The following is a 20,731-nucleotide window of genomic DNA, read 5'->3' on the forward strand; positions in this document are numbered from 1 at the left end:
TGCCAATCCATGTTGATAAAAGTCAGTCGGGCGGATGCCATTACGAAGCTCCTGAACCATTGCCTGCCCCTGGCCTGGGACTTTACACCAAGAGACAGACTTCTGCAGCATAGGAGACAGGCAGAAGGGTTGTGACATCACACGGCGCAGAGGAAATGCCGTGTCACAGTGAGTATGCGGCACAGGGAGGAAGCCTTTCACTGCACCGCCCTTACATGCTATGCTGACATTTGATCCATCGGCGCTGGACATGAGGGTCCGTGTAGTTGATGCCAGAAGAGCCTAGGACACTGCAGTCTGCTGTAGCAGCCAGGAAGAAAGAAAATCCTGTGTACAGCACTAGACATCTGCAGATGCTGTGGGCCTATTTTTGAGGTTTATTTGCAACTAATTGTATGCTGATTTTTAAATAAATAAGTTAATAATAACTTTTTGTATTATTTAATGTAGCATATTTTAACACTTTTCATGCATATTTTAAGTATTTTTCATGCATATTTGCATGCATATTTTAAGCTTTTTATGTTGCATATAATCCTGTCTCTATTTATCACTTTTGTCTATCTAGAGAGCCTAGGTTCGCCTTATCCAGAGTTATACAGCTATATTACCCTGTACCCCACCCTTAGTATCTCTCAAAAGCCCGTATATATCTTTAATCACTTACCTTAAAACCGGAAGTGAGGTCACTCTAAGAGGGGTATTTAAAGCCTCACTCCACAGAGGTTTATCATCTCTCCCCATGCTGATTATGACTGAGGCTAACTGATTCAGGTAGGTTACACCCAATTGGTCTTGTACACCTCTGACCACTGTATGTTATGGTCCTTTGTAATGTCCAGAGTGTGTCTGATATGCATCACTGTAAACATGGGACATAATGTATGTACTATTTATGCGCACTGGCACCTCTAAGTCCACACTGGGCATGAGTAAAATTAAGTGTTACTTATATATATTGTCCCAGTGAGTCCCAGTGAATCCTAGTTATAACATATACTGATGTTATTTTCCACTAGTTGTTCTGTTTAATAACCAAATATGGTGAACTAGCTAACATATACAGGTATTTTATGTACCTTTATACCCATTTGTGGATTATTAAAGCCAGCGGCCATATTCTTTAAGTTGACATATTTCAGTCAGCCTGTGTTTAACAAGCATCACATTTCCCTATGTATAAATTTGTAACCAATTATTATGTATTAATATTCAGAATTGACTGTACAGTTGGAAAATAAGTCATCTGTCGGAGAGGTGTTTTTTGTGCTTCTTGATTCGGTATGTACATTTCCTTCCCCATTGTATCCTATTTCAAGTACCTATATTACCAATTACACATGGAGATGTTGTACCGTACTGGATGTTCAGTTATATATATTTACCTACTATACCCCACTTTGACCATTGGGCCATGTGTTAAGATGCTTATACGATTATAGATACTTATTATATGCTTTTTAGTCTTTATGATGTTATTATTGGAAAATTGGACCCACTGACTATTAAGTTGTATGTACTCATTCATTCACACTGTATTAATTTACAGATTCCATTATACTCATCACTAAGTGGAGTATCACAGGGTCACCGGAATAACTACTGTGACCACATCTCCCTTAACTCCCAAAAGGGCTACTTATTATATTTTCATTTGTATCGAACCAAGGTATACAAAATCCATAGGTATGTTCATTTTCTACCCCTGTTTTTCACTAGGGTGACTCTGGGAAATCCCGACTTAAACTTTTTCTACAGTTCCCTGGGAGGAACTACCCACATTTTCTCTCCTCTTGCTCTCCTCTTTTTGTCTCTTCCTCCGGTCTTCCATGTTTTGAGAAAATATCCTTCTTAACAAACTTTCTTGGTTAATTCCATCTCCTTACGGCATTGTTTCACCACCCCCTTTTTAGATCCTGGTGTATTACCCCTGAAGAAGTCCCTAGTGGACGAAACACGTAGGGTTCTGCGTGATCTTTCAACACCTATGATCAAAGCTGTATTGGATGATAATGACACACCATTAAATCGTATAATTGACTTCAAATGAGAAGCTCTTTTATGAAAGTATTTTTAATTGTTTTACTGTATGTAATAAATGTTTTATATTTTTCCAATTGTGGATTGGTGAAACTATCTTCTGAGCGCACCTCTACACCTTTTTTCCTCTATATATATATATATATATATATATATATATATATATATATATATATATATATATATATATATATATATATATATATATATATATATATATATATATATATATATATATATATATTTTACATACACATACATATACACACACACAGATATGGCTATATAGCCCAAAAGTATGGAGACATTTCCATTTATGGCATAAAAAGCCACATCTATAACTAAGGGCCTTATTTTGGTTCACTCTTTCTGACAAAATCCTTCTTAGATGGACAAAACCATGTGCACTGCGGGTGGGGCAGATGTAACTTGTGCAGAGAGAATTAGATTTGGGTGGGGTTTTACTTCAAAGTGAGATCTACATTGCAGTGTAAAAATAAAGCAGCCAGTATTTACCCTGCACAGAAACAAAATAACTCACCCAAATCTAATTCTCTCTGCACATTTTACATATGCCCCCCCTGCAGTGCACATGGTTTTGTCCATCTCAGAAGGATTTTGTCAGAAAGAGTGAACCAAAATAAGGCCCTAAATTATCCAGTAATCTATTAGAAATTTAAAATAACCTTATTTCACTCCCAGGTGGTCCAAGCAACTACTATCATTACAATAGATCGCTGCATAAATGACCACCAGTCAATTATTGTATCTATCTAAAGCAGGGCTGGGCAACACCGGCCCTCCAGATGTTGATGAACTACACATCCCAGCATGCCTTGCATTAGTTTCAGCATGGCCACATAGCAAAACTAATGCAAAGCATCCTGGGATGTGTAGTTCATTAACATCTGGAGGGCCGGTGTTGCCCAGCCCTGATCTAAAGGATATACCTTCATTCATGCAGAGGATGCATTACCTCTGGGTATGTAGAAATTACATGTATCTCATCTCTTTGTTCATCATTCTCCTTCTCCTTCTCCTCCTCCTCCCCGACTAGTTTCCTCCTTTTTTGTTTTTGTTCTTGTATTGATCATATTTTTAAGAAAAATATTTAATTTTTTTAATTTTTTGCGATTTGTGTATATATCTTTTTAAATGTATTAAAATAGCAATATATGTGTTTAATGGCAGACCTTCTTTCACCACTTATATAGATTGATTAATTTCCCCTGATGAAGTCCTGAAGGACGAAACGCGTTAGGCGTGGATTTATAGTATATTGCGTGGGTTTACTCCGGTTTCCTTCCACAATCCAAAAATATACAGATAGGTTAATTGGCTTCAAACACAAAAAATTAACCCTACAGTGTCTGTGTGCGTGTACATGTGGTAGGGAATATAGATTGTAAGCTCAACTGGGGCAGGGACTGATGTGAATGTTCAAATATTCTCTGTAAAGCGCTGCGTAATATGTAAGACACTGTTATATATATATATATATATATATATATATATATATATATAGATATATATATATATATATATATATATAGATATATATAGAAGTCCTGGGCTAGGCACTCCTGGAAATGGGTTGTAGCTTGCGGCTGGTGCCTTCACAAGATAGTTACAAGTAGTGGGAAGGTGCGGCACTCAGTCGGCTTGTAGTCCATACGAAATAAACACACAACACACTGGTTGAAGCAACCAGTGTGTTGTGTGTTTAATTCGTATGGACTACAAGCCGACTGAGTGCCGCACCTTCCCACTACATATATATATATATATATATATATATATATAAAAAAGAAGGAATAGATGTGCGCCCTATGTTCTTTTCACCTCAGAATTTACACAAAACTTAAAACAAGTGGTTTTATTCAACACATTAGTACATAGATTCTCAAATCAGATAACAAATTTACAATCCAGATGACAATTTTACAAATAGTAAGAAGATCCTACACCCAATGGTGTTTACATTGAGGATTTCACAGATGCAACCCTACGCATTTCGTCCCTTGGGACTTCCTCAGGGGTGATCTGGATCTAAGGGGTGAAAGATGAACCGTAACTAAGGTGCTTCATTGAGGACCTTAATAAAATACTAGGTCAGACTGACCGCTAAAGGAGGAATGAGACATTGCAGAAAAAAACCCCACCAAATTGCAGAAACCGAATGATGAAGGAAAATGGAGGAGGGAAAGAGAGAAAACAAAAACCAAAAAGGATTCTATGTCCCATACACCAATATGTGCTTGAAATTAATAAACTTCCATACCATAAGAAATGGGAATGGTCTTGGAAGTCACAGATGAAATTAAAACCAATGCAATATAAACAGTTGCTGAATGTGTCAGGTTCCGTATGAAAAAACTTTAACATACAGTAGGCTCCAGGATTGCCTAGAAATGGATATCAACCCAGTGAGTAAATCTAAAATACTTTGTAGGCCATATATAGTAGTATTCAATACGAATAGAAATAAAAACATATAAAATCAAAGAGGGAGCACCTACCAGGGAATGCACTTAATATCGTATACAGGGATCATCCACTTATTGGTGAGTATCACTTTAAAGCAGTCTTTTTAGAAAAGTGTCACTTCCAAATGGGTATTCAACAAAACAATCTAAAAATAATGAAGTATAATACATGCTTAACATACATATTACAAACTTTGTAATGCCAATCCTATGCAGACACTCATTTAGTGTATTATATGTACATATAATACACTAAATAAGTATCTGCCTACTAGGGATGGCCATCTATGGTTGCCATCGATGGCATTAGTGTAGCTGGCCATCGAGAGTGCTAAACGATGCAATGGATGACCATTGATATTTTTACCTATTGATAGTAAACCATTGTATTTGACTGATTGGCCTGTGGGCCAATCAAAACACAGTGGCAGGGCTTCATGGGTGTCGGGGGGCAGAGCTATGCTCCATGCCCTGGCACTTTGGGGGAAAAAAAGCAAAACATAGTTTTGCTGTTCCATCGATGGAGGGAAACCATCTGGTTCTCCCCCATCGATGGCAAAAGTATTCAGCATCAGACATAAACCATTGATTATTGTGAATCATCAATGGTCATCCCTAGCCCCTACCTGACATCAAGCAAGAAACCCATAGCAACGAGCATGTAGGTAAGAAGAAATGAACAATCCGGACGTAATTCAACCTAAAAAATATATATATAATGATAGTGTTTCCACTAATGCTGCTGTTTAGTGGGACTGCTCAACTAGTCCCAATAGGAACAGACAAAAAAGAGGAAAAAACTGCGCAATGGGAAACACTATAAATCAATAAAATTTATTATAAACAATAATTGGTTGTACATGAGGTATGTGGCCACAACCTAAATATAATTAAAACATAAAACACATACATATAAAAATGATACTTTAAATAGCACCAATAGACTGTACTGATTCTTATGTTACAGAGTAGCAAAAGTTAGTATATGCCTCAGCAGGTTAATATTGCAGGTTAATGGATTAGATGAGATTGTATACTAGGATCCATAAAGTCCATGCATTCAGACTATTGATGTAGTTTTGCTTACGTATAGTTAGTAGATAGCAGCATGCAAAGTTGTCATTAGTGAACCATCAGGATTAGTTGTATAATGTTGTCTGGCCAGACAGGAAATATATAAAAAAATATATAGGTGTATACCTTTGGAGACTTGTAGCAAGTTGCAGTTTCTGATGCCTCCCAGTTGCTGGATCTGAATTTCCTTAGTGGGTGCAACTATATCCGGAGTTGTGACACCAGTGGCTGTTGATATAAAGGCAAGTCTCCTCAGGTGCAGAAATGTCTAAGTCCTCAATGAAACATGAGAAGAAGGAAAGTTCTTTAGTCAGTCTCTAACGCGTTTCCCCGCCTGCTGTGAGCGTCGGCGGCTTCCTCAGAGAGAGAATCAGTGGATTGTGCATGAATCCACTGATTCTCTCTCTGAGGAAGCCGCCGACGCTCACAGCAGGCGGGGAAACGCGTTAGAGACTGACTAAAGAACTTTCCTTCTTCTCATGTTTCATTGAGGACTTTGACATTTCTGCACCTGAGGAGACTTGCATTTATATCAACAGCCACTGGTGTCACAACTCCGGATATAGTTGCACCCACTAAGGAAATTCAGATCCAGCAACTGGGAGGCATCAGAAACTGCAACTTGCTACAAGTCTCCAAAGGTATACACCTATATATTTTTTTATATATTTTCTGTCTGGCCAGACAACCTTATACAACTAATCCTGATGGTTCACTAATGACAACTTTGCATGCTGCTATCTACTAACTATACGTAAGCAAAACTACATCAATAGTCTGAATGCATGGACTTTATGGATCCTAGTATACAATCTCAACTAATCCATTAACTTGCAATATTAACCTGCTGAGGCATATACTAACTTTTGCTACTCTGTAACATAAGAATCAGTACAGTCTATTGGTGCTATTTAAAGTATCATTTTTATATGTATGTGTTTTATGTTTTAATTATATTTAGGTTGTGGCCACATACCTCATGTACAACCAATTATTGTTTATAATAAATTTTATTGATTTATAGTGTTTCCCATTGCGCAGTTTTTTCCTCTTTTATGTAGGTAAGAAGCACTTATGTGGCATAATATGTAATAGGCATTACAGTGTGTGGTATATGTAATGGGCATTACGGTGTTTGGTATAACATGCAATGGGCATTGTAGCATGTGGTATAATATGCAACAGGTATTACGGCATGTTATATAGCGTGTAATCGGCATTACATAGTTACATAGTAGGTAAGGCTGAAAAAAGACTTGCGTCCATCTAGTTCAACCTGGTATAGATATCCATTGCTGATTTGGTAGGTTCTGGTATTTTACAGACAATTTATATTTCTTATTTGTAGCCATGGAAGTTTTTCTCCAGTAAATGTTTGTCCAACTTTGCCTTGAACGCATTTAATGAGCCAGCCGTTACCACCTCTCTGGGAAGAGAGTTCCAGAGTTTGACTGTTCTGACCGTAAACAAATTCTTTCTACTAGCTGAATGAAATCTTTTTTCTTCTAATCTATACTCATGCCCTCGCGTCCTAGATTCCTTTCTAGTAGAAAAGAGGGTGTGTGAAAGTTCCTTATATTGGCCCTTGATATACTTGTACATGTTGAGCATGTCCCCCCTTAAACGTCTCTTTTCTAATGTAAATAGTCCCAAATTGCTTAATCTCTCCCCGTAGCTTAAATTCTCCATTCCCCTAATAAGCTTTGTTGCTCGCCTTTGGACTTTTTCTAATTCTATGATGTCCTTTTTATAGTGTGGGGCCCAGAACTGTACTCCGTACTCTAGGTGAGGTCTCACCAATGCTTTATATAGTGGCATAATTACCCATGAGTCCTTAGTTTCCATTCCCCTCTTAATACATGCCAGAATTTTGTTGGCCTTTTTTGTAGCTACATTACAATGGGCACTACATCCTAGTTTGCTGTCTATTTGGACTCCTAGATCCTTTTCAAGTATGGAAATTCCCAGTTCCTCTCCACTAAGGTTGTAACTTGCACACTGGTTGTGTCTCCCAAGGTGCATAACCTTACATTTATCTACATTGAACCTCATCTTCCATTTTTTTGCCCACTCATCTAGAATTGCAAGATCATTTTGAAGCATGGTGACATCTTCTGATGATTTGATGACTTTGCTAAGTTTTGTATCGTCCGCAAAGATGGATACATTGCTGAGTAACCCTATCCCAATATCGTTAATAAAAATGTTAAACAAAATGGGCCCCAAAACCGAACCCTGGGGCACTCCACTTAGTACCGGTATCATTTCTATTACATAGCCAATTCCCTACCCAACTGCAAATATTTTCACCCAATCCTAGGTTCTCCATTTTATTAATCAATCTCTTGTGTGGGACAGTATCAAATGCTTTAGCGAAATCTAGGAAAATCACATCTACAGCATTTCCATTATCGAGGTTTTTGCTAACCTCTTCATAGAACCCTAGTAGATTAGTTTGGCATGAACGATTTTTCACGAACCCATGTTGGTTAGTACTGAGTAGACTGTGATGATCTAAATATTCCTGGATACCATCCCTTAAAAATCCTTCAAATAGTTTACCCACAATTGATGTTAAACTAACAGGTCTGTAATTAGTGGGATCTTCCTTTTTTGAATATTGGCACTACCTCTGCTATTCTCCAATCTTTTGGTACTATACCTGACGATAGTGACTTGCTAAAGATATAATGTAGGGGGGTAGCTAGTTCATCCCTTAATTCCATTAATACCCTCGGATGAATCCCATCTGGCCCTGGTGATTTATTTGTTTTGAGTTTGCTTAGCCTCAGTATTATTTCCTTCGGCGTGAAATCCACAATGAGATCTGGCTTATTTGTCCCGTTTGTGGTAAATGTTCGTTCCACAGTCTGCTCTCCCTTAGTAAATACTGATGAGAAGAACTCATTTAACAGTTTTGCTTTTCCCTTGTCCTCAGTAACACTTTTTCCACTAGTATCAGTTAGTTGGCCTATGTTTTCCTTAATTAAACGTTTACTATTTATGTATTTAAAAAACTTCTTTGGGTTGGTTTTGCTTTCAGTGGCTATGCACTCTTCATATAATATTTTAGCGGCTTTGATTATCCCTTTACAAGTTTTATTTGATTCTTTGTATTTTGCGAACGCCTCCTCATTCAAGTTATTTTTATAGAATTTAAAGGCTCTGGTTTTATTGTTGATAGCTGACCTTACTTCTTTGTCCAACCATGGTGGCTTTTTTTTGTTGAATTTACCTTCAGTTACTTTAGGAATGTATTCAATAGTTAGTGAATCAAGCATCTTTTTTAGAATATCCTACATTTCCTCTGCATTTTTTCCCTCCATAACCGTTTCCCACCCAATTCCTGTTAGGGCTTCCCTGAATAATTCAAAGTTTGCTTTTCTGAAGTTTAGTATTTTTGCAGATCCTTTTTGATGTAATTTACTGAAGTTGATTTCCAGTGAAACCATATTGTGATCACTGTTCCCTAATTGTTCAATTACTTTTGTGTTTGAAACTAAGTCTGTGTTATTTGTTAATACTAAGTCCAAGAGTGCCTCATCACGAGTTGGAGTTTCTACCGTTTGTGTAATAAACTGGTCTTTAAGTAAGCTTAAGAACCCATTGCTTCTTGCTGATTTACCTGTTTCGTTTTCCCAATCAATGTCGGGTAAATTAAAATCCCCCATAATTAATTACTGAGCCTGATTTGATGCTTGTTTGATTTGGTTTAAAAGAAGAGACTCTTCCCTTTCGTTTATATTTGGTGGTCTATAGCATACCCCTATTATAAATTTGTTTTTTGTTTTTTTATTATTGTCGGTTATCTCTGCCCACACTGTCTCCGAGTTGTCGTCTTCCAGGTCTGTGCTCATATTTTTCTCACATGATGTTAAGTTATTATTTACATATAGGCACACACCCCCGCCTCTTCTATTTTCCCTGTCTTTCCTGTAGAGTGTATATCCCTCCATGTTTAATGCCCAGTCATGCGACTCATTACACCATGTTTCTGTAATACCAATGATGTCGTAGTCATCCCTACTGATCACCGTTTCTAGCTCCCCGATTTTACTCACTAAGCTTCTTGCATTAGCCAGTAAGCATTTTAATTTATGTTTATTTTTAGATATGGCTCTAATATTGTGATTAGTTTCACCCCAGGACCCATTTGAATTCTTTACTAGCTTCCTCTTTCCCCTTCAATAGACTCTCTACAGGCCTCCCCACCATGCACACTGCCTGCCCTCTTTATAGTTCTGGGAATTCTTCCTCTGTCATTCCCTCCTTCCCGTATACTAAGATCATCTGTACCTAAGAACTGTAATGGGGTAACGTGACTGTTACAACATAACATTTTATTACATGACATTCCTGATGCACCCTGAAAGTTACCCCCGATTATACCCTTGTTATGTCCCAGGACTTTGTCTATGTCCCCCCCCCCATCTCCTTCCCCCATATGATTCCTGATCCCAGTCCGGCTTCTCTCCCTGATGGTCCTATAATGTCTTGCTGCCCCCACCCCCCCGTCACCTAGTTTAAAATCTCCTCCAACCCTCTAACCATCCTTCCCCCCCAGCACCGCAGCCCCCTCCTCGTTCAGGTGCAATCCATCATGGCAAAAAAGATGGCGCCTGACCGAGAAGTCCGCCCAGTGTTCCATGAACACGAATCCCTCTTTCCTACACCAATCCTTAAGCCACACATTTACCTCCCTGATCTCCCTCTGCCTCCCTGAGCTAGCGCGTGGCACTGGTAATATTTGGCGTACACCTTCAGCTCGCAACGTGCCTGTTTTAAGTTTGTCTGGCTCCTACACTTTCACCCTGGCTCCTAGATTTTAAAGAAATTTGTCGAGCCCTGTACTAGCAGGATATCTCATGAATTTCTGGGGGTACAGTGTGTATTACAATTATATGATTTCCTTTCTCTCAAATCAAGGTGGTAACGTTGGCGTATCTAAATGTATTTTGGGGTAAAAGGTAAAAAGTTCCCTGACCCCTGATTTAGCATAACAAATGAATAACATAAGAAAAAGTTTACTGAACACGTTTTAGGTGAACTAAAGTAAAGCCCCCCAATCTACTACATAGATATATCTGAAGCGACAAATCTCTTCTCTCCCAGGTATCTGATCTGACTCTGGGCTAAATTTCAACTCTATTCACATCAGATACATTTGTTCAGACCTATAATAGACCCCTGACAGCTTCAGATGAAATGGATCTTTGGTGCAGAACCTACAGGTCTCCACAGACGAGAACGATTTTTTTGCTGATTCGCTAATTTCCGACCGAAAAGTCAGCCAATTTTTACAGATAATCTGCCAAATGTGCGCTCCCGTGGATCTTTAGAAAAAGATCCGAAGGAATGCACATGGGATCTTAAGATCTTTCTAGTGTGTGGGCACCTAAAGACTTAAGATCCCATGTGCATTCCTATTGATCTTTTGCAAAATCTTCTGATCTATCATGCAGCAGGTAATGAACGATTTGGCCTCAAAACACCCAATGTAGATACAATGCAGACCAATTGTATGTAAATTGGGTATGTTTTGGACCATTTCAGATCCGATTCCGATCCGTGGCTCGTTTCACAGCAGGTAGGATCTGGAAATGACCATTCAGCTGGGTACAGGTCGAGATCGGATTTAGATCGTGTGCGCCAACAGATCATGTTCCGATTGTACAATCGTCTTATGACCTGCATCGTTCTGGTGTGTACCAGGCATAAGATCAGAAGATTCGGCAAAAGATCTGCAGGAACGCGCATCCGATCGAGATCGACAGATTTGCAGCAAGAATCGCTGATCGCTTGGAAAATCGGCAAAAAAAGTAATTCTAGTGTGTGGGCACCTTAATATTTATTTGTCAGATGGACTTGAGATTCAGCCGCACATCTGATCTGAGGGAGCCCAGTTTTGGCCTTTTTTTCTTAAGATTGGTCTGTCAGATCCATCTGCATCTGAAGAAAACAGGCCAAATTGACAGAAAAATATGTATTTTTCTATTTAAAATAAAAACATTTAATGTTGGTTTACATTTTGCAGGGTTTGACATATGTAAATACTATGTTTAGCTAGACAAATACTTAAAAAAATAAAAAACAACATTGTCACATTTTTATTTTACTGTATACTACATAAACCCCGAGGTCGTAATTGAAAGGATTATTTTCCAAACTGAAAATCAGGGACTTTCCGTTAATGTAGAAGTTATGCAGTGTTTATGAAAAGAGTATGGGACTTTTTTTCTTGTCTTCTCTAGTGCTGGGCGGAGGGATACCAGATTCAGTGAGAGCGTTCTCTCTCAGGCTTGTTGTTTCCTCCCACCGCCTGGCTTTGCATGGTGGAGAGCGGAGGCTTCTCTTTCTCCTTCCTGCTCCAGACCCTGACAGCTCCAGGGGCAGGGCCCGGGGATCCGCTCCGGCGGCGGTGGCGGGAGGAGGAGGAGGCAGTAGTGAAAGCAAAGGAGGAGGGGGGGATACACAGCCACCCCAACATGTCCTCTTCCAGCAGCCAGCACAGCACCGAGCTCAAATCCGGTATGTGCGACCCCCACCCCCCCCCCAATAAACCATATGTATATGTATGGCTCCGTGCAGCCTCGGATGCTGCGTGTGTGTACGGTCACTCACCCTCTGTTTCTGTGTCTTCCAGAGCTCTATTTCCTCGTTGCCAGATTCCTGGAAGATGGACCCTGCCAGGAGGCAGCTCAGGTATAAGCCTAAGCAAAGGGGGTGGTCCCCCCTCCTGTAATCCTAGTGCTCTGCTAGCCCCCCAATATCAGTGCTCAGTTGTGTTTAGGGGTTCGGGGCATGTTGTGATCCTCTGCTCTGTCTCCCCAGGTCCTGATCCGAGAGGTGGAAAAGAAAGAGGTGAGCGGGGACCCGGAAGGGTGATGCGGGAATGGTTGACTTCAGAGCCCCCCTTATACTGTACCATGTGCCCCCCCTGATGCCCCATCGCTGTCCCCTACCCCTAAGTAGGGCTCCTGCCGAGCCATTTCTCATAAGACAACAGGAGAATGCCAGGGCTCTGAGCCTCCTGCACCCTCCCCCTCCCAGCCAGGCAGCACTTAGCAGGGGGGCGTGGGAGCCATGTAGTAGAGTATTGGGGGGCTGCGGGGTGAGCTGGCCGGACTAGTACACCCCCGGGCAGCCTACTGTGGGACAATGGGCACCTGGCTGTGAGGCTGCAGTAAGGAGCCCCAGGAGAGAGGGGCAGCGGGGACGCCATGGCACAGGGGCATGGACGCTGCAGCCAAAAATCTCACCGAACAGCAATAGAAATGGAAGTAGTTTGTGATGCGCCCTGACCAGGCTGCTGCGTGCTGCTAACAGACCCCTCGCTCTCTGCCTTTCTCTATTGCAGCTGCTGCCGACCAGGGCGGACTGGACGGGCAAGGAGCACGCCAGGACTTACCAGAATTTGGTGAGACTCTCCTACCGCTTAGGAAAGTTTTTTATTACCTTATATTTCGCAGAGTGGAATAAAATTGAATTTCCCGCATTTTTTTTGTACTTGCCACTGATGTAGTATGGGGCATGCACTGAGCCTGGCACTGGGGTTGCGGGGCGATGCAGGGCTGCAGGTGGGATCAGCAAGCATGGCTGGGTGACGGCTACTATCGGGGTGAGTGGTGGTTGGCTTTTTATAGAGCCAGGTAAATGCCATTTTAATATGCTAGAAATAAGAGAGACGTCATAGATGTTGTGCAGCAGCAGTGAGGAGATGGAGGAGGGAGGGACCTGCGAGCAGCCCTGGGAGGAGGGGGAAGATGGGAGGACGCTGCTGCTGCTCTGTGCACACACTCTGCCCCAGGCACAGCTCACACATCACTGCGAGCATGGAAAACACTACTTATTCCAGCTAAGAAAGGCCTCAGCTGACCAAGAATGCAGCTATTTAGTGTGATTCACGCCTGGTTAGTCCTGCTGTGAGTAGATTGCATGCATATGCATCACTTTACCATGACATGCCAAGGTTGTGTAGTATTGTTTTTTGACTAGGAAAATATTAGTTTAGGTTGGCTTTGTGAATGTTGAATGTCATGCAGTGTTAGTTTACGTTGCATAGTCAAAGGGTTAAGCAGCTTTTAAAAACCTTTTTATTTTTTGTTATATTCTTTCCATTTGTGGTACATCAATATTTTGGTTCTTGGCATTAAGTACATTACTTTTTCATGTGAGTCAGTTTGTTGTGTAACTGACACAGGCTAATGTGTAATTGTTACATTTGTATCTTCAGTGTTTGTTTACTATCCCACTAATATAGCACATGTCTTAAATGTTTTACATCTTTTTACTACAATGTAAAATTTATTTTTCTTCTGTTTAAGGGTTTTCTAAAAAAATAAATGATTTGTTCTTTGGCAAATCCTTTTTTGCTCTATATACATGTATTTATTTTAGCTTTCCTTTAGTGCTAGCATGTTATGCTTTACAATTAAGGATCTAATGCCGCCCATACATGCTGCGATCCCGGCGGTACGATGTGTGCTTTGAGGTGCGCGCTCCTGCGGCACCTTATCGCACAGTACAAAAAGTATGTTCTGCACATAATTTTTGTACTTGGTTTTTCATCGCATCGCATTGCATTGCATGCAATGCAATGTGATGGATGCTATTTAAGCCCACAACGCACGCCGGGGTCGCAGCGTGTATGGGCAGCTTAAGTTCATATATTCAAGCCCACCCCCCCACCTTACAGTATGTCTCATGTCTCCTTGTTTATTTCTATAATTATTTTGTACTGCTAGTTGCATCCATTTATTATACTGCTTACGTACTCATGATTGTACTCCTTAATTTGTAGCTTTTTGCATTATCTTCTTAAATTTATAAGTGTATTATTCTCTACCACCCACCTTACATGGGTCATAAGGTCGACAGTCAAGAGGTAGACTATTGGTCGACATGGTCAAAAGTTTGACACAAGCAATTAGTCGACACAAAGAAAGTTGATATTATTTTTTATAAGTCGACATGGACACCGTATAAGTATACCATGTCCTGTTGCGTGGATCACCGTGTTTCGGGCACACTTGTATAATCTCACTCTATGCCCACTTGGATAGTAAAGTAGTAGAAAATGTGAAACGTTGACTTTTTTTTCATTACTACCGTTTCCATGTCACCCTATCACTTGTAGACATTTTTACCATGTCGATCTAATGCATGTTGACATTTTTCCATATGTCGACCTATTGACCGGATAACCCCCTAATTACAGTACTGTGGAATTTTGTGGTGCCAAAATACAATTTTGATACATGAAGTGTTAAATGAAAATAAAATATTGTCAAGAGGATTTAAAATGAAATTTCCTTGTTTAGGTAAAGGTTCAAATCCTTGCATGCTAAGGTCATTTGTTATCACTAGATGGTGGTAGACTCACAGCTGTCTTCAAATTGAATATTTCAGCCCTCACTAAAAGTATTTTAGATTCTATGATTTATTGTACATTTTTGGATGACTTTACCTTACTAACTTATCCAAGTCACGTGGCATTATTTCCTTCTGTTTCACAATTATGTTTCAGCCATGTGATACCCCTTTCACGTCAAAAACCCTGTAATCTGACCCGGGTTAAAAGATTTAGGGGGTTATTCTGATTCACTCAGGCACAATCACTCTCTAATGGACAAAACCATATGCACTGAAGGTGGGGCTGATGTAACATGTGCGGCGAGAGTTAGATTTGGGTGGGGGGTGTACTTCATCCTGAGATCTATATTGCAGTGTAAAAATAAAGCAGCCAGTATTTACCCTGCACAGAAACAATAAAACACCCAAATCTAACTCTCTGCACATGTTACATCAGCCCCACCTTCAGTGCACATGGTTTTGTCCATTAGAGAGTGATTGTGCCTTTCCGAGTGAATCAGAATAAGCCCCTTAATCCTGGGTTGCTGTGCAATGTGAACGAGTCCAGTTCACACCATATAGAGGATGCAGAGTTGGTTCCAAACACTACCTCCTCCCCTGCCCCCCAATAACCTGACACCGCTTCACACTTTATTGACCTCAGTGACTCGGTTTATTGCATGTTTTCATTTTTAGCAGATATTTTGCACAGCTCTCACATGTTGGCACTCAAAGGGTTAATAAAAGTAAAACTCAATACATTTTCTTGCCAGTTGCACCCTGTTTTAAAGAAAGCTAAAGGAAACCTGTTATAAAAACTGCTGTAACCCTGCCGCAGTTTTTTCTCACACTAGCCACAATGTGATGAAGTGAAGTCATTGGGAATCCCTCTCTTGAGCATACATCTGTTTCAAGTGAACCTCTATTTGAGGTGAAAAAAAATAAACAAAAAAACAGTTGTATTGGTATGAAATCCCGACGCCGAAATCCGGACGGGGGGGGGGGGGGGACACAAAGTGACACCCATAGAGAGACAAAGTGCTGGGATTCCGACTGCCGGGATACTGACTGCATCCCATTTGGTCCATTCATTTGAAAACTGTAATGTGTTAATCCATCACAGTGTGTTCTCTTAGTGATCAGGACTTTGTACACTGACTTACTTTAAATGTAAACATATGAAGGTACAAGTCATACCCCTTTCACACTGCACTTTTAAAACGGTATATTGCCGTTTTTTTTCCTTTTTAAAACGGTTAAGGCTGCAGTGTGAAGGTGCCAGAGTTGATTTACCGGTTAAAGTTAACTGGTATTTCAACACGTTTAAAAAGCAGAGTCCTACACATTTCAAAGCCGTTTTTTAGGCAGTGTGAATGGCTCTATTTCTATGGCTTGAAACGTGTCCCTTGGGGGTCAAACAGGTTTGGTATTAAATGCTTTTTAAAACGGTTTTCACCTGCAATGTGAAAGGTCTTAAGGTTCAGACCCATTTTAAAGTCCCATTTAAGAATACAGGGTCAATACCCGTTTCTGCAATGTGAAAGCCATATCAGAGTATAGAAAGGATGTTTTGAAAGCGCCAATTGTCGCTGGTTTATATTAAGTATAAAATGAACCTGTGTTTTGGTGTGATTAGGCAGCATTCATTTGTATCCCTAGGAGAACTGCTTTTTGTACTAAAGAAATTGTTCCATTAGAGTTGTTTATTACTAGGTTTTTCCTCAACCTTAGCACTTCCAAGCTTCCCTGCTTATTTATTTTCTATTTTTTTTTCTGTTTTATCCTTTTTTATAGCCATAGAAAAGTGAAACACTTGAATCTCAAGTTTATATCATGAGTGCTTAAAAGACTGTGATGCGATCTTCTGAAATGTGTATTAATTGGGGAACATTTAGTTCCCAGAACACTTGTTCAAGCTGCTTGAATAATTTTGACATCATTCCTGTTTTACATGTAAAATGGATAAAAGCTGTGCTTTAAATGTGAAGTAAAAAGCGTCCATATGACACATTTGATCCATTCACTGGCAAGGGCAACTGTTATCTGTCCCCTGCAGATGTTATATTGTAGTTTGATTGGCTACTAACAACTTTCTGTCCCCTACATATAACTTTCTGTCCCCTACATATATTTGGACAGATGCCCAAAGCAGCTTTTTGTTGCCAGAGGGGTTTGTAATTTCATTTATTATTTTTATATTAATAAACCATTGCACTTGGCCTCCTTTTTAGCTGATATAGTCTTAGGCAACCTGTAGTACATAATACCTTCTACCTTTTTATGATGACCATACATGATCAAATCTGGTAAATTTGACTTAAGCAGCCAGATAAAGTTTCTTTGATTTTTGGACACTGCTGTATAGCTTATGCAGCATAGTAGTGTGTTGGGACACTCCTTTCAGATCGCACCTACTTCCCGGGTTCATGCCGGTTTGTTGCTGGCTCAACCCGGTCATAGGTGTGATCTGTAAGGGCTTACCGGGTCCAGCAACCCAGGATTTGAACCGGTGTAAAAGCAGAGTTCTTGATGGTTCGTTGCTGTGCAGTGTTAATAGGTTAACCGGATCGAGCAACCCAGTTTCCGTTCACACTGATGGAGGAGGCAGTTCTTAGAGCAGCATCAGCTCCAAGCGCTGCCTCCGCACCTGCCTGATGTCAGCGACCCAGCAATATTACTGGGTCGCTGAAGGGGTCTGAATAGAGCAAAATGCAGGGTCGCTCTGGGACTGAACAGTTTCAAAGTCCTGGTGCGACCCTGCATTTTGTGAAAGCGATATTAATGTCTGCATAATAATTAGGTCACAGATTGCAGTTTTGATAGATCTATATAATTTGTTTGTACAGTATATTCCACTTTCTATGTTCATTCTTTAGAAAAACTTAATCTGTGTACAGATATTGCAGCTGTACCCTGGGACATGTGCAGTGTCATCTGTTAATGTCACAAACTTTCACTGTTACATGGACAGTTGTGTTGGTTTCAAATTTCTGAAAGTGCATTAAAATTTCTCATGTTATGGTAGGGGGCGCGTGGTTGGGTGCCGGACAGTTGCCCAACAGTCGGGATCCTGAGTCATTACCCCAACGTCGGGATCCCGACAGTCTAAACCCCGACACTCGGGGTCCCGGCGGCCCCCGGCTATTCTCCCTCGTGGGGGTCCACGACCCCCATAGAGGGAGAAAATAGAAAAGGTGGCGAGCCACTGTGCCCGCAGCGTGGCGAGCAAGGGGCTTTGTTGCGCTGGCCCCGCTGTCTGAGTCCGGCCAGAAGGGCTAATGACTGGACCATATACCACATCCGCGTGGTTATCGTGGGGGGGCTTATATAGACCTGACATTTAGAACCATTCTGTCCAAATGTAAGCTTGCCAACAATACTAAGTTGATACACCCTATCAAATAGTCTGTACCTCTGAGTGATTTATCGGATCTGTGTGTACCTGTACCTAGCAGTCTCTTGCTGATTGTGTAATTTCTTCAGACCTCACTAGGTAGGCCAGGAACACCTATAGTGTGTGTTGCACACTAGACCCTGTCCTAATCTGACTGTTGCAGGATGGTTTTAAGCCTTTTATACTAATGCTTCTGCATACACACCATACAATGATTGACTGATTAGCCTGGTATTTGGGTAGTATGCAAGGAGGAGGAGTTTGAGGTTATTAGCATAATGATGGCCATTATTATGGGCTTGTCCACCGCTTCCAGGTTACCTCAATAGGACAAGTCCCTAACACTACTCTTGAGACAGGTCCAGGGCACGGGATCCCCCAGGCCAGCCCAGCAGAAACACCCCATGGCATCACATTGGTGTGAAATTAAAGTGATGGTAAAAGGGATAGGGGAAATTATGTGTGATAAGACTTAAGTAAGAGGTAATAATAAATGTGAAGGATGCTGGAAAGTGTACGATATGATGCCATGGAGCAGCCCAGCAACAGCAGCCCAAAGAGCCCCGCTCTTTAAAAACAATCTGGGACAGGTGGGAGGGGTGCTAGTTAAGGAGGAAGGAGTCTCTATTTCCTTCCAGTGTGTATGAACACACAATATAGTGTTCCCCCTAGGAATTTTTGGGGGCAGGGCGCCGCTGTATGGGATGGGGGCGGGCCTGCCGACGTCATCGTTGTAGGCGTGCCCGGGCCGCCGCGTCACCATAGGGGGCGTGCCCGGGCCGCCGCGTCACCACAGGGGGCGTGCCTGGGCCGCCGCGTCACCAAAGGGGGCGTGCCCGGGCCGCCATGTCACCAAAGGAGGTGTGCCCGGGCTGCCGCGTCACCAAAGGAGGTGTGCCCGGGCCGCCGCGTCACCAAAGCGGGCGTGCCCGGGCTTCCTCCGTCGTACAAGGGGGCGGACCTGGCCCCGCCGAAGTCCGTGAGCTGCCGGGGAAGCCTAGCGCCGCCGAGATTGCGGTGCCTGGAGCTTCCCCGGGCACAACATTAGTCAGACAGCAGGCTCTTTTAGCGGGGCGCTGCTGGAGTGGCAGGGCGCATTTTGCCCTTTAGAAATCGGGCAGGGCGCAGCGCCCCGCTAAAACAGCCTAGCGGGAACACTACAATATATAGTACATAGGGGGAGGGGCCCTAAACTGCACACCCTGGACATGAGGTGCTACCTGCTGAGGCCTGTAGTGCAGCAAGCAGAAGGATGAGTTTGCAGGTGCACACTAAATATAAATGCTAAATGTGGCAGTGGAAAAGGGGTATTCGGTCTATCAAGATTTTTAATTAGCTTTTTATTTTCATAAGTCTTCTTTTTTTGGGGGGGGGGGGGGGGGGGGGAGGGGAGGGGAGGTGGCTTATATATAGACCTGACATTTAGAACCATTCTGTCCAAATGTAAGCTTTCCAACAATACTGAGTATGATACACCCTATCAAATAGTCTGTACCTCTCTGAGTGATTTATCGGATCTGTGTGTACCTGTACCAAGCAATCTCTTGCTGATTGTTTAATTTCTTTAGACCTAACTAGGGAGGTCAGGAACACTTATAGTGTGTGTGGCACACTAGACCCTGTCCTCATGGGTGTGGTATAATTGACCAACAGTCGGGATTCCAACAGTCATTACTCAGACGTCGGAATCACAGTGGGGGAGCGCAATGAAGCCACCTATTTTATTCTCCCTCTGTGGGGGTCGTGGACCCCCACGAGGGAGCAATCGGGATTCCGACGTCGGAGTAATGATTGTCGGGGAGCTGTCCTGCACCCGTCCTCATCTGACTGTTGCAGGATGGTTTTAAGCCTTTTATACTAATGCTCCTGCATACACACCATACAATGATTGACTGATTAGCCTAGGTCTAGGTGAGCATACACAGTTCATAGTGGTTCTTTTTTTTTTGTTTTAATATTTATTTAAAATGACTAGTTATTATTGGACAGATGTATGAACCAGCGTTAAGTGCAGAAATGCACTTAACGCTAGTTAACTTGGGGGGGATTACATTTTCCCCAATGTATCACTAGCGCACCTAACGTACACTAGTGACAGCCTGCGGGGCTGTCCCCTGTAATCCCCCCCCCCCCCCCCCAGTGTTTAGCGGCTGGGGCGATGTATTAACAGCCACCCAGGTGTTAAATCGCCTCGGCCGCTTCGCCAGCTCAGGGCTAGCGTCCTATCCCCCGCTGTGGGGACAACGCTAGCCCTGCTTCTGGCTCGGGCTGCGCTGAAGATCTTGTGCATGCCCATTAGAGCTGGCCGGAGAGAGCGGGAGCGTGCCAGGGGAGCCGATAAGGAGAGCCATAAACGCTGAACATAACTGACTCTCCTTATCGCCTG

At 41.9% G+C, this 20,731-nt stretch overlaps 1 protein-coding gene across 2 annotated transcripts in view; it reads left to right on the top strand.

Annotated features, from left to right (window-relative positions):
- Positions 1-11,907: 11,907 nt before the first annotated feature.
- Positions 11,908-20,731, top strand: part of PHIP (PHIP subunit of CUL4-Ring ligase complex) — a 110,093-nt gene continuing 101,269 nt past the window's right edge. For both annotated transcript variants that reach the window (XM_083177163.1, XM_083177164.1), the window contains exons 1-4: positions 11,908-12,128; positions 12,244-12,302; positions 12,432-12,461; positions 12,958-13,017. In XM_083177163.1, coding sequence (XP_083033289.1) covers positions 11,930-12,128; positions 12,244-12,302; positions 12,432-12,461; positions 12,958-13,017 — 348 coding nt within the window. In that variant the 5' untranslated portion in view covers positions 11,908-11,929. The remainder of the gene's footprint in view (positions 12,129-12,243; positions 12,303-12,431; positions 12,462-12,957; positions 13,018-20,731) is intronic.

Source organism: Crinia signifera, chromosome 3 (genome assembly GCF_055691185.1).
Source record: "Crinia signifera chromosome 3, ASM5569118v1, whole genome shotgun sequence".
NCBI classification, from domain to species: domain Eukaryota; kingdom Metazoa; phylum Chordata; class Amphibia; order Anura; family Myobatrachidae; genus Crinia; species Crinia signifera.